The sequence below is a fragment of the Pezoporus flaviventris genome, unplaced genomic scaffold, assembly GCF_033815535.1.
Source record: "Pezoporus flaviventris isolate CSIRO_AGI_PZ_B2104156 unplaced genomic scaffold, CSIRO_AGI_Pfla_v1 ptg000036l, whole genome shotgun sequence".
In the NCBI taxonomy this organism is placed as follows: Eukaryota; Metazoa; Chordata; class Aves; order Psittaciformes; family Psittacidae; genus Pezoporus; species Pezoporus flaviventris.
In genome coordinates, this window is record NW_026892584.1 from 5,703,470 (window position 1) to 5,716,906 (window position 13,437).

General features: G+C 40.3%; 1 protein-coding gene across 2 annotated transcripts in view; it reads right to left on the reverse strand.

The window, feature by feature from the left end:
* The window catches only part of SWAP70 (switching B cell complex subunit SWAP70), a 50,826-nt gene that overhangs the window by 32,371 nt on the left and 5,018 nt on the right, over window positions 1-13,437 (reverse strand). The window contains exons 2-3 of one of the 2 annotated variants that reach the window (XM_061462934.1): window positions 9,865-10,005; window positions 3,113-3,286 (exon numbers count right to left, since the gene is read on the reverse strand). The exons of the other annotated variant lie outside the window; for it this stretch is intronic. Of the exons in view, the coding sequence (XP_061318918.1) occupies window positions 3,113-3,286; window positions 9,865-10,005 (315 nt within the window). The remainder of the gene's footprint in view (window positions 1-3,112; window positions 3,287-9,864; window positions 10,006-13,437) is intronic. 2 annotated transcript variants of the gene reach the window in all.

Sequence of the window (13,437 nt, forward strand, 5' to 3'; positions counted from 1 at the left end):
GTCTGTTTGCTAAAGAAGCAACTTCTAGCCCTTGTGTCACCTCTCCATTGCTTTCAAACCCCTCTTTGTAACTGCTCTCTTCAGCCTGAATCTAAGGAAAACTACGTCTCTGTAGCCTGCTTTCCTTTCTCTGGTTGAGCTACAGCTGCTCCCAATTTGCTGCCAATTCAACACCTGGGCAGGGAATCAACACTTAACACTTTGCAGATGGAGGTAACAGCCCCATCTAATTATGTCTAAAATGAAAGGCCTAGCACAGTGGCACTAGTGCAAAAGTACACAATACAGGCAAGAACAAAGGACAGCAGCCCCCACCTTCGGTTAGCACAGTTTAAACAAAGTTTCACTGTGTTTGCACTGCACTCCTGCACCCAAGCAGGAGAGCTTTCCAGATATGAAATTGTTCAAATGAGTGCAGAAACCACTTATTTAAAAAGAAAAAAAAAAATAACAAAAAAAAAAACCACCAAGCTCCACCAGAAAATGAGACTCCCAAGTAGGTCTTAAAGAGCAGCTCCTCCAAAAAAGAGGAAGCAAAGGCATCCTCATAGCCACATGAAGTTGTATCAACACATTCACTGGAGACCTAAGAAGTTCTCTCTGTTATAATCTTCCCATTCACAAGATGGGATGCAAAAATCTTCAAGGGATCACTCTTCTAACCCGAAAGTATGAGACAAGTTTCCTAGTTACTTATAAAGGGAAAACAAAATCTGTGAAACCCAAAAGCCTACAAGGTGGAAGGGAGGGAGGAGGGGAAACAGCTGGATCCCACACAAAGGACTATGAGCCAGAAACTGCAGTAAATTGTGTGTTGCAATATTCTCAGCCAACAGTAAGAGCAACAGACAGGGAGGGAAGGAAAGCTTGCTCTCTGGCTCAGAAGCTATAGTCACCCATGAGAGGTTTACTTTGCTCTCACCAGAACATAAACATCACAGAAGAGCGATGCTTCCATCACCCTTCTCTGTTCTTCACTGTGCAAAAATCCCCTCAGTTTATTTATACATGATGTATAAGTCCTTTTGTAATTAGGCTGCAACATAAAACAGTGAGGACTAGATACAAAATCAAGCTTTATTTTGAACTCAAGAGGCATGAAAAAGTAAATGGAAAGAAAAATACCTTTACTAGGTGAATCTGGAGGTTAGACTTAAGAAAACCTCAGATATAAGAACTTAAAAGGCAGATATGAATGGTCACACAGAGAAAAACCAACACTGACCGAAACCAAGACTTCGCATTTTTACTTTTGGAGTTTTGTGCAAAAGGGCAAATTAGTAAATGTGGAATTTTCTAGAAGCACAGGGAAGACCAATGCAAACAGACAGCGTTCCTCCATCAGCTGATTACATTACCTGTGTGGTCTAAGGCAAAAGGTTAGAGTGAATACAGGCATTGTGTCTGATAAGAACAGAGCAGCCTTTCTTTGCCAGGCTCTTTAAGCTTTCTTTAAACAGTATTGCACAATTTAAACACTGGCGTAATAGAGGAGATGCAGACACAGAGCCACCCTAAGAATTGCAAAAATACTCCAAATAGAAAAGCCATACAGGTCAACCCTGGACATTAAGGATGGGAAGGAGAGAAAACAAAGCAGTTATGACATCTGGAAAACCTCTTTTGGGCTCAGAGCCAACTCTGCAGCTCATCTGCCAGCAGACACATTGCCATTTCCTGGCATCAGCTACAGAAGGCAGCACGAATCTGGGGGCTTGCTTAGTGGAGGGGTAGGGTAGCAAGTGAGCAATGCCAAAATCCCAGAGCTGGCAGGGCTGAAGCTTTTAACCATGCAAACAAATAAGGAGATGTGAAATATCTACCCTCAGATAAGCCCGGCTGCGCAGTGGGGAACACAATGACAAACAAGAGACACAGATCTGAGTCCAAGTTCTGACATTTATCAGTGGCTCTGACCTTACAAAGCCAAATCTGGCACCAGCTACGCTGTCTTAGCTTTTATAACCATTATGACCATCTCCCAGAACTGTCAGAAAAAAAACAGAAAAGCAAGGAAAGAGACTGTACCATTTCTCATGGGAATACAGCACACCAGGTGGGGCCCTGTCATCACCAGTCTGGCAAAATCCAAAACACTGCAGAGAATGCAAGTCTCCTAAAAAGTGAGTTATAAGGAAAAACCCAGCAGTTTATTTTGACTGGGGAGTTATCTGTACTTCATGGTTTGGCACAACAGCTTGGAGTCCAACGGTTATGTCATAGCGGCATGTAAATCAGACTGTTTTGATTCCTGACTGTTCAACAATTTGCAAAAACTTATTAATCAGTCCTCCAGTGCTGAACTGCAAACCCCTGGGATTTTTGTATGCAGTTTCAAAAGATTATTTATGCCTACAGTTCTGATCTTCCTGCTTCTTCCCTCACCCCTCCTGAAGTGGAGAATAGTGGAGATACCGAAAGCTTGCTTTAGGGTTAAAATACCTATTTGAGCATTGCCCATACTTGTTAATGAATTTACAGTACAGAGAGATCTCTCTGGTATTGTTCTTTCAACAATTTCAAGCAAGAGTGTTCAGGTGGCGGCTGGTTTTGATCAGAAATAGACATCACCAAAAAAGTTCATACTTCTCCTTTTCATCAGGAGGGTGACATAAGACTGAAGACTCATCTTGCAAGTCATGGTAACACAGAGCAGAGGGAGAACTTGTTTTCAGAATCACACTGATGCACCAATTGTGCAAAATCTTAAGCACATATAAGCAAGCACAGTGACTAAAAATCACATACCTACACTACTCATGAACGAAGCAAGAACCTCAACAGCTCCAAATTCTGGCACAGGAACTAGCATCCCCATCACCAGTCAGTACTCACAAAAAGCAAAATAAAATATTTACTGGGGGACAAGAAGCATGTCCCATTTAGTCTAGGCTGTTCAAATGACACACAAAGATAGCCATCAATATCTAAAGCAACCAGTGGGAATCTTACATATGCACCCTGGAAGACAAAGAAAAGCATCTGAGGCCTTATGTTATTAAAAGAGGGGAACAAAAGTTTAATATAAAACAATTATTTTTTCTTAAATCAACATATTCAACTGGGACATGAAGCAAACTGGTGGTAAACAGCTTAAGTTTTTGCTTCTTACCTCCTCAGGTACTATGATTAAAGGGTATTTGTCCTCCGATAAGAAGTTAAAAATAACCCACACTTTAAATGCATCTTCATCACTAATCAGCAAAGGACTTTTAGAGAGGTTCTTTTTAGCACAGAGAGTCCAGCACATCCTGTTGAATTCAACTTTGTCAAAGTTTCCTTGAACCTAAAATGAAGAAATTGAACAACAAAAGAAATTAATACAAACGACACAGAATAACTGACAAAGTTTAACAGGCATACAAAAAAGTCATGCAAAAAGCACTGACAAAGTCTAGTTTGCAAGAAACATCAAGGCCCAGAAAAGAGCACTGTAGAAGCCTGGTCTGACTTCCTGTATGGGGTCAACTAAGGAATTTCTTCCAGCAAAACCTACATCCAAACTCCAGTTTCTGGTCGAGTTAATAACAGCCTGACTTCATGTGAAGGAGGCTATACTGCAGTCTGTGTTTCCTCTAACATATTAGGTTACACTTCCAAACCACCTTCTTAACTGCCTTAAGTTTCCAGATGCCCTTCTATTGCACTGAGTTACTGAGATTTTATACAGCAAATCTGGAAACCAATATAGCCAAAACCACATGTGGATATGCTAAAAGGCATATTGGAACAATAGCTGGGAAAGACCTTTAATATGTTTTTCCACTTCATGTTACTTAAATGTAGCTCTTATAGGATATTTATAAGCATATAAACATTTTTTCCTCAAATGCTGAGCCACTTAGAATCTTTCCTTTTTCTCAGACTTACAAATATTCACCTTGATAAAAAAAAAATTCTCTTTTTTGTTATTCTTTATCATACTTAGCAACTGTAAACATACCCATCTGTGGATTATTTACATACACAAAAGCTTTCATTTTCTTCATTTTCTTTTTAAACCCTCATTTATGTTTGAGATTTATCTCTCTACAATATCAATGCTCCTTCTTTGCCAACATGTAACTGATAAAAGCATGCTCTGCACTGTAATGGAAGTCCCTTGAGATTTTGGAAAATGTGTCTAAATAATAGGTTCTTGTACTTCTTGTGGTAAATGTTCAGTGACATTTTCTCACGATGAGCCAAACCATGCATCATTGTGCAGATGCTCCAAGGACACCACTGCAAACTGTATGATATCCTATCCAGTCTGGTAAGAGGTCAAACATAGCAGAGGGTGAGCCACAGTGGCTAACTCAATGACAGGCTAAGGAAGGGGATAAAATTATGTGGGTGGAGGAAAAAAGAAAAAAGAAAAAAAGAAGAAAACATAAGTAAACAGAAAGCCAACCCTATTCTAAGCAGTACTTTACAGTACAGTTTACAGGACTAAAAGTGAGACATGAAAGAAAGCCACAGATTTTGCATGCTTGCAGAGCAGGCCACCAACGTAAGTGATGGTGCAAGAGGCCAGCTACTCTGCTCTGGAGAAGGTGGAAGCTGTAGGAGCTATAGCTGCTGTAGTCACAAGCCCAGCATACCAGATGTTTGTACAAGAAACATGGGTCTTAAATAGAACACCAGATAAGCAAATGAATTCCCTTTGGAACAAGGGCTAGAAGCCATGTTTCCTTCTCCTTCCTTCAGTCTGCCAGCACCTGTTCCCTTGGCCCCTCTTGCCTTTGCTTTTTTCCTATTTGTCCTCCCCACCCTGCCCAGTGAAGCTTAACTTCTTTTCTAAAACAGCTCCACCCACTCAGACGATAGCAGTTCCACCGTGGAACATCCTAGTGGTTAAGCTACTCCCAAGAAACATGCCGATGGGGTGTGAAATCTCCTTTCCTCCAGCCACCATCTGGCAAGTGCTCTAAGCTATATAAATACAGTGGGTTGCTCCATGAGCTGCTGATGTTTTAAAGCATGGTAGCAATCAATGATCAAAGGGACACAGGTAAAGAAAGGCACAGGTCTTGGCCAAGTAAAGGAAAGTGCATGATTTTTGCTCAAACAGCAAAGCCAGACTCTGTGTAATTCAGAAGTTCATATCAAAATCCAGGTCACCTGCAATACGGTACCGCCACCAGGATTAGGCAGCAGCCGCACATAAGCTTTCAGGACCATTCTGCCACAGGGGACTATGTTGCACAGTGCCAGGGGTCTCACTTTAGAAATTTCTTTTTTTCAGAATCCAAACTTGCTTCCGAAATGGACTTTGTGGGGCCCATATGTCATCCAGAGCAGAGAGACACTTTAGGAATTATTCAGGAACAATAATCAGATAAGCACCCAAGACTCAGCTCTTCAAAATAACTCTGATTCACATCTGTGGTTCTTTTTCTAAAGGATCAGACTGGCTGTTAAATAAAGGACATAATCACAAAACTGTTGTTCCAGAGACATTTGAAATCAGGGATGGAACTAAATATTTCTATTCAATGAAAAACAAAAATTTTCCTATGCAAGTCCATGTAGCAGTGCCAACTATTCCTGGTCCCTTCCTTCTACAAGCACATTTGTATGGGGTGGGAGGGCAAGGAAGGTGAAAATCCTGCAACTAAACCCAAATTGCTTTAGAGCTCACTCCATACCACAGAAGTCTTGGCCGTGCTATTTTGGCTTCCTTGATGGGCAACACTCTACTACATAGTAGCTACATAATAATTAGTCTGAATAAATAATTTCTCAGAATTTATGACAGATTATTTCTAAGCATAGGTTCAGAAATCAAAAATACTTGTTCGGTTTCTAAGGTATACTGGAACTTGTGTGCAAAAGTATTTCCAATTTAGTTAACAAACTATTAAAAGTAGAAAATTTTCAAACCATCATCAATATTGTACCAAATAACTCTAAAATATAAGAAAACACAGACATATTCGGCTTAATATTTAAGTGACCCGATCAGCTCCAAAAATATAACAAGCATTGGTAGTGTAAGTAACATTCACTAAATTGTTTGGAAGATGAAATAATCTGAGGTTTAGAACGATGTCCTCCCCCCATTTGTCTCTTTCCAGCTATAAGTAAGACATATTGTAAAATACCACCATCTCACCACTATTGAAAAGGAAATATTTTCAATTTATATTAAAAGGCATACATTATAAATAACGGGAAATGATAAAATATGGTTATGAAACCAAGTAAAACAAGTTATGAAGACAGTCAAGGCCAGGTTGGACAGAGTCTCGGGTGAGATGGTTTAGTGTGAGGTATCCCTGCCCATGGCAGGGGGGTTGGAACTAGATGACCTTAAGGTCCTTTCCAACCCCTGCAATAAGCAGCACCATACAAGAAATCACCTATTAGGCAATACTAATTATTCAAATTATTTATTCAAACTCCCTATTTGGATAAAGGAAATTAGTTGCAACCAGTTTGCCTCATTACACTATTGACTTGTGCCTCTCCTGATGATTCCTTGGTTCTATATAAAGAGGATGTATTGCAGGGTAACACAGGTAAGCCAGCACTAAAAAAAATATAAAAAAGCTGTAACTGTTGTATTTAAAAGTACAACAGAAGTTCTTCAAAAGTTTACAAAGTCCTCAATAAAGTTCTATGTTACAGTTACATATCCGTTTTAAAAGAAATCTAAGGATTAATTCTTTAAATATTTTACTAATTTTTTGAAGCAAGTTATCTTCAGATTAAAAACAAAAACAAAAAAAAGAACCAAACACACTCTCTTGACCAGACTGCTCTTGCTCAAATCAATTAATTCACTAGAAAACGTACGACTGGAAAATGAGAGAACTTGCTCTGTATTTGGGGGTATAAAGCACCAGTCCTCCTTTAGTAGCCTTGCTTACTAGCATATATTAATAGCATTTGTTGTGCAGTCACCGCATCCAAAAGAACAGATTATGCCCTGGGCAAACGATAAAAAAAGGGGTTTCTTGTTTGCTTTTTTTGCTTGTTTTCTTTAAACAAAGGAGTCACAACCAGTGACTTCATTCCACTGTATCTTGTCTTTTGGCACTGATATAAAGTCATCTCTAAAAGATGCCACAATCAAGATTTTTCTGGTCCTAAAGGATAGCCTTCAGGCTAACAAATCTCACCCATTTTTAAACGGTACATATCTAAACTGTTTACAAGCTTTTAGTCAAGATTAAATAACATGAAGTTACAGATAATCCTGTTCCTTAACATTTTCATCTTTTAAAATGAACCAAAGGTATGGGTATATCAGACAGTTATGGGAAGCCAGATCAGTGGATGACTAAACACAAGAAACTACAGGCAGTCACATGCTCTTTCCTTTCCCGAGAAGCAGGGTAGCTTGACCTTTGTTTCTAAGGTGGGGTAAGAAGGTGCTCCAGAGTATCTAAACAGTCTGAATTCACACCAACTTGCTTATGCAGCCAGGTCTTTCATTTTCAAATTAAGGTGTAATTCAAATGCAACTGCTTCTTATTTCTGTAACTACTCTTCCTAGAAACACCCTTTAACAATGAAGCATGTTTATATTTGAAAAAGCCTTCCTTCTATTTTCTGGTTTTAGGTTCTTTTTCGGTTGTGGTGGGTTTTTTGGGGGTTTGTGTTTTGGGTTTTTTTTCTTAATGGCTGCTACTGCCTACAAACAGTATCAACAAAACCACTGTGGTTCAGACTTTGTAATCCTTTGGTCAAAATAAAGTAACCCTCTTTTCCAAAAATTCATACACGAACTGCTTGGTCTCCACTGAATCTTACAGGAGCTCAGACAGCCAACAAGAAGTGGAAATTAGATAAACTTCTTAGGGACAAAGCAAGATTCTTCAGTATCAAACAACCAAGATGCTAAAAGGATATCTTTACGTGTATTAACAGCCCACAGCTCCCACATATAAAACTGGACACTATTAGTGAGTATGAAAGAAATACAGACTAGAGAACCAGAGCAGCTGGTAAGTCTTAGCTAAATATAAGAAGCTTCTACTGTTTCCAGGCTACCAGACTGCATTATATGTATCATATTTTCATAGAATCATAAAATGTCTTGAGTTGGAAGGGACCAACCCCTGTGCCACAGGCAGAGGCACCTTCCACTAGACCAGCTTGCTCAAAGGCCCATCCAACAGGCCTTGAACACTGCCAGGGATGGGGCACCCACAGCTTCTCAGGGCAACCTGTTCCAATGCCTCACCACTCTCAGAGTGACTTATTTTTTTCCTTGTATCTAACCTAAATCTACTCTTTTTCAGCTTAAAGACATTCCCTCTTGTCCTATCCCTACATGCCCTTGTAAAAAGTCCCTCTCCAGCCTGCAGTACTGGAAGCTGCTCTAAGAGCCTTCTCTTCTCCAGGCTGAACATGCCCAGCTCTCTCAGCCTGTCTTCACAGGAAAAGTGCTCCACCCTCTGATCATCTTCATGGACCTCCTCCGGACTCACTCCAGCAGGTCCACATCCTTTTTACGTTGAGGGCCCCAAACCTGGATGCAGTTCTCCAGGTGGGGTCTCACAAGAGTGGGACAACCACCTCCCTTTACCAGCTGGTCACGCTTCTTTTAATAGATTGCCTTTCTGAGCTGCAAGAACACATTGCCAGGTCACACTGAACTCCTTGCCAACCAGCACCCCCAAGTCTTTATTCTCAGGGCTCTTTGCAACCCAGTTTCTGCCCAGTCTGTATTTGTGCTTGGGACTGCCCTAGCTCAGGTGCAGGACCTTGCACTTTGCTTTGTTGAACTTCATAAGGCTGGCACTGCCCCACCTCACGAGCGTGTCAAGGTCACTCTGGATGGCATCCCTTCCCTCCAGGATACAGCCGAACCACACAGCTGGGTGTCATCAGCAAACTTGCTGAGGGCGCACTCAATCCCACTGTCCATGTCACCACCAAAGATGTCGAACAGGATCAGTCTCAACACCGACCACCGAGGAACACCACTCATCACTTGTCTCCACCTGGACATCGAGCCATCGACTGCAACTCTCTCAGTGTGGTCCACTACCTCCACCAGTATTAAATGTAGATCAAAGAAGCAGCAAAAAGCAGCAAACAGTGCTAAGGAGTTTCCATAATCTGCAATTGCTGCATTGGACTTTTCAGCAGCATGAAAGTTCAGGACTTCTTAGCATTATAAAATAAAGTAAATATGTATCTCTGCAGCCACAATGTCAAAGTTTCAGAGTTTCTGGGGTAGGCCCCCAAGTTTACAAGAAATCAGTGGTACTGAAGCTGGTATGTTTGCACTATTATGCAGGCTGGTTTTTACCAACTAGACCGTTATCTCAACAGAAGTTGTTGAAGATAAGGGTTTTTTTAACTGTCAATCCCAGTGACTAGCTATCATAGAATAAGATGGAGAGGCAGGGGAAACTGCTGGATTTCCGGAGCATCCCACAAAACAAGGCACAAGAGACAGCTGACAGTGGGTGACACAGGGAGTGTCACCCACTGTAATTATTTGAAGGGATTTATTTATTAAATTACTTCCTGAATAACTAAAGATATTTTTTGTCCTTTCTGTTTACAAAGGAATCTATAACGATATTCTGCTATAGGCATAGTATAAGGTGGGACAATCTATAACTCCAACATACTTCCAAATAAATTCGAGGTAGTTTATTAAGATTAACATGGTTCTGCATGAACATACCTTAGACAATGATCAGATGTAACATGAAACAGAAAACAAGGAAAGGAAAAAGAAAGAGAGAACAGTACAACCTTCCATTTTAAGGCACAGGCTCTCCAGAGTATCCAGCCACCACACAGCCACACTCAACCACCAGTGCCTTCACACCAGCATGCTTAGCAGAAGTCTACTGTAAAGACACTAACACAAAACCTGATAAAAGAAAAAACAAAGCACAAGAATTCAAAACTTACCTTTTCCAAGATGAATTTGTTTAGATAAGGCATGTAACCCTGATTGGAAACTGGTCCTTCATCATCATCCCTAAAGTGCTCTTCCAAGGCCACTGGATCATGGGGAACATTTAACACTGTGCACAAATTGTGAGAAAGGACCTAAGGACAGAAAAGAAATCCATGACAATGCTGTTGGCATTAACCATGCTGTGCTGGCTCCAGAGCAGGCCTATCTTTCGCAAAACCATGTGCAAAGCCACATGCTCATGTCAGCACAAATTGTAGATTTGCGTCAAAAAGCAAAAACATAACTAAAAAAGTTGACTCCAAGGACTCAATGGCTTGAAACAGTTGCGCGTTTATAGAAGTAATGCAATCACAGATAGGTCCATTCCTACAGAAGGGCAAACACAGCTACAGAAGCTACCCATTGTCCATATATACTTACGCACTGAAAACAAGGAGAGGCATGCAGAAATGCCAAAGTAATATTTACAGAGTGAAATTAGAGAGCTACAGAAAACAACCACAAACACCTAGCCTTTGAAATTATATTTACTATCTAGTGAAAATGAGTAACAAATAGAACAACTCAATATGTACATTTAGTTTACAAAGAAATGACCACTCAAAGCATTAACTATGAGTTTCTCTCATCTGCTGCTCAACATTCACCCCATTTCAGTTGGCAAAGTACGTTATAGGAAGGGGAAGGGTTTGATGTGCTTCTCAAATTTTTATTTTTAAAAGGTATTTGCATAAATTATGTCAAGAACTTAACACCCACAAGCACTCATGTCTGTTCTTGAGAAATGACCTTCTAGAAGAGGCTACACACTTGATTAGTTTTGAGGAAGCACTGAATTATTGAAAACTAACTGGTAGCAAACACATCTTCTTCAATTCAGGCCAAGTTTTGCATGTACAGACTAACGCCTGGGTACCAGCATTTCCTGTGTCACCAGCACTTTCCCATCTCTTTCATGTTCATACTATCTCACGTCAGGTCAGCTCTGTAACATGCTGACCATTGAGTCACTCAGGAGCTGTCTCCTCTTTGCATGATACGAATGAAGCCTCTGGAGATCATGTACTGACTACAGAAACTGGGTTAAGGATTTAGCCTCACATGCCCAGGAATGGTCTGCATTGAAAAAAAATGTAATTAAGAACCAAAGGCAAGAATACAGTAAAAGCAAAATCAGGCAGAAGTAAAACAGGCTGCATTTTCGGAGGATGAAGCAAGGAGCTGGCTGGTGTTTCCTCCACCAAATGACAGGACAAGAGGTAACAGCCTCAAGCTACACCAGGGGAGGTTTAGATTAGATATTAGGAAAAATTTCTTCACCAAAAGGGTTGTCAAGCATTGGAACAGGCTGCCCAGGGAAGCAGTGGAGTCACCACCCCTGAAGGTATTTAAATACACATAGACATGGCACTTCAGGACACGGTTTAGTGGTGGACTTTGGCAGTGCTGGGGTAATGGTTGGACTTGATGATTTTAAAGATCTTCTCCAACATAGCTGATTCTGTGATGCTATGATTTTGAAAAGGCACACTGCTTGTGGTATTTGTTTGCTTTAAATCAACAACTAGACTGGACAAACTGCAACTGAATTTCGTTTTTTACTTTTTCACTGTGCAGCATAAAATAATAATTAAAAAAAATAGACCCAAATGATGCATAAAGACAGCAATAAAAAAATGTGCAGAAAATTTACACGTGGATTCTTTAGGCAAGAAGACCTAAAGTGGTAGAGATGAGGTAGCTGAAAAACAAGAACTGAAAGTCTGAAGTTGTCAAAGCCTAGGAAACCAAACCTCAGCCACACACTTAAAATGTCTGGGCTGCCACCCCCTCCATCATGATGTATATTTACTTTACATATGATGTATGATAAAGAGGCATGTAGAATCTAAGTGCTAGTTAGCATAAAATCCTACACAGACAGCCCAAGATGCAAGTTCAATTGAATATTCCTTTCTACATACCTCCAAAGTTACATTTTATTTTAGAAAAGCACACATTTCCATGAGTAATACTTAACGTTCATTGCCATATGCTAACATTAGGCCACTGGAGCTAACAAGGTGCAGAAGTTTAAAAAGCAGAAAAACAATAGCATCAGTCATACTACAACAAAAGCTGTATTTCCCAAAGCAGCAATACAGTATTCAGAAGTTACCACATTCCATGCTACCCTCCATCAACAGTGTATTTTCTTTCAATCTATCTTTATCTTTAATCACTGCATTAAATCAAGTATTTGAGACCATGTGATTTACATGTGGAGTGAGGAAAACATACTATCATGCGTGTTTCCCCTTCTATTTAAGGCTTCTGTTGTTATTTATAGGAGACTGAGGGATTCTTGAATTTCTGAGAGAGACGGATGAACTCAGTTTTCCAACCAGACCGTAGTTGCTAAAACTGTAACTAAAAAAAAATATTCAGCTAATAAAAATATTCCAAAAGCATAACTGATTTATGCTTATTACTCAAATAACTTAAAAGCCCCAATAAAACACTTTCTGATTGTTTCCTTCCTACATATTTCTCTTCTCCCTTCTTCAGCCTTCTTGCTATGTTGGGCTGCCAGAAACCTAGGTGCTTTCCACATCAAGCACCCAATTTACCAGGAACAAATTCCACTTTCAGTCGTTTTCTAAGATCTGCCTTATCTGAGATCTCTCCTGTGCCCAGTGCTCTCTTTTCATAATTCAGGAAATTCCTCGGTGCCTGCCAAAGCCTGCCTTTCTCTAAAAGGGCCAAGTGCCAGCTGAATTCTTCAGTTGCCAGCTGAGCCTGACAAATTCTGCACTGAGGTCTCATTTGGTTTTGTTCTCTCAAAGCACATTATCTGGACCATAGTATACTCTAGTTTAATGATCAATTTGGAAAATAAATAAATAAATAAATAAATTTAATACTAGGTTAACTGGGGTATGAAAAATTGCCTTGCCTTGCAGAAGCTCTGTAGACCATGAGAAAGTTTTGCAGCAGTAAGGATTATTCCCCTTGTGCCCACAGGGTTGCTAGGCAGCTTTTTCTGTCAGCACTTATTATGCTCAGGACGCCACGTTTAACAATTTACCTTCATGCCAGAGTCAACTCCTACCTTAGCTCAGAGACTCATCTCTGTGCTACAACAAATGGGTACAGCAGCAGTCCCCAGACTGCAGTCCATGAGACAGTACAAGCAGTCTGCAGAGGGCTCACAAAACCAATGCTCTCTGGGCACAATTCTTTCATTTTCAACAAGAAACTCTGTAAGAAAGATGCCTAGTGGTGCCCATGGAATACTGAAGGTGTTCTGCATCCAATCTAAATAATCAGAGGAAACAAGCATTACAGAACAGACTATGGATTTGCTTTATTTATGGCCAGTCCCCTGTTGCTTTAACTGGAGTGCAGATCTTCAGCGCACCTATACTCTGCCACAGTGGCTCCCCCCTGAGCTACCACTTTCCAAAACTGATCTTCCAAAACTTTAAGCACGTGTTGAATTGTTACCATCTGATTATTTCCATTTAACCTTGTTCATAAAAGTGATCTGTGTTTCTAAAGGGAAAAGGAAGACCTGCTAGACT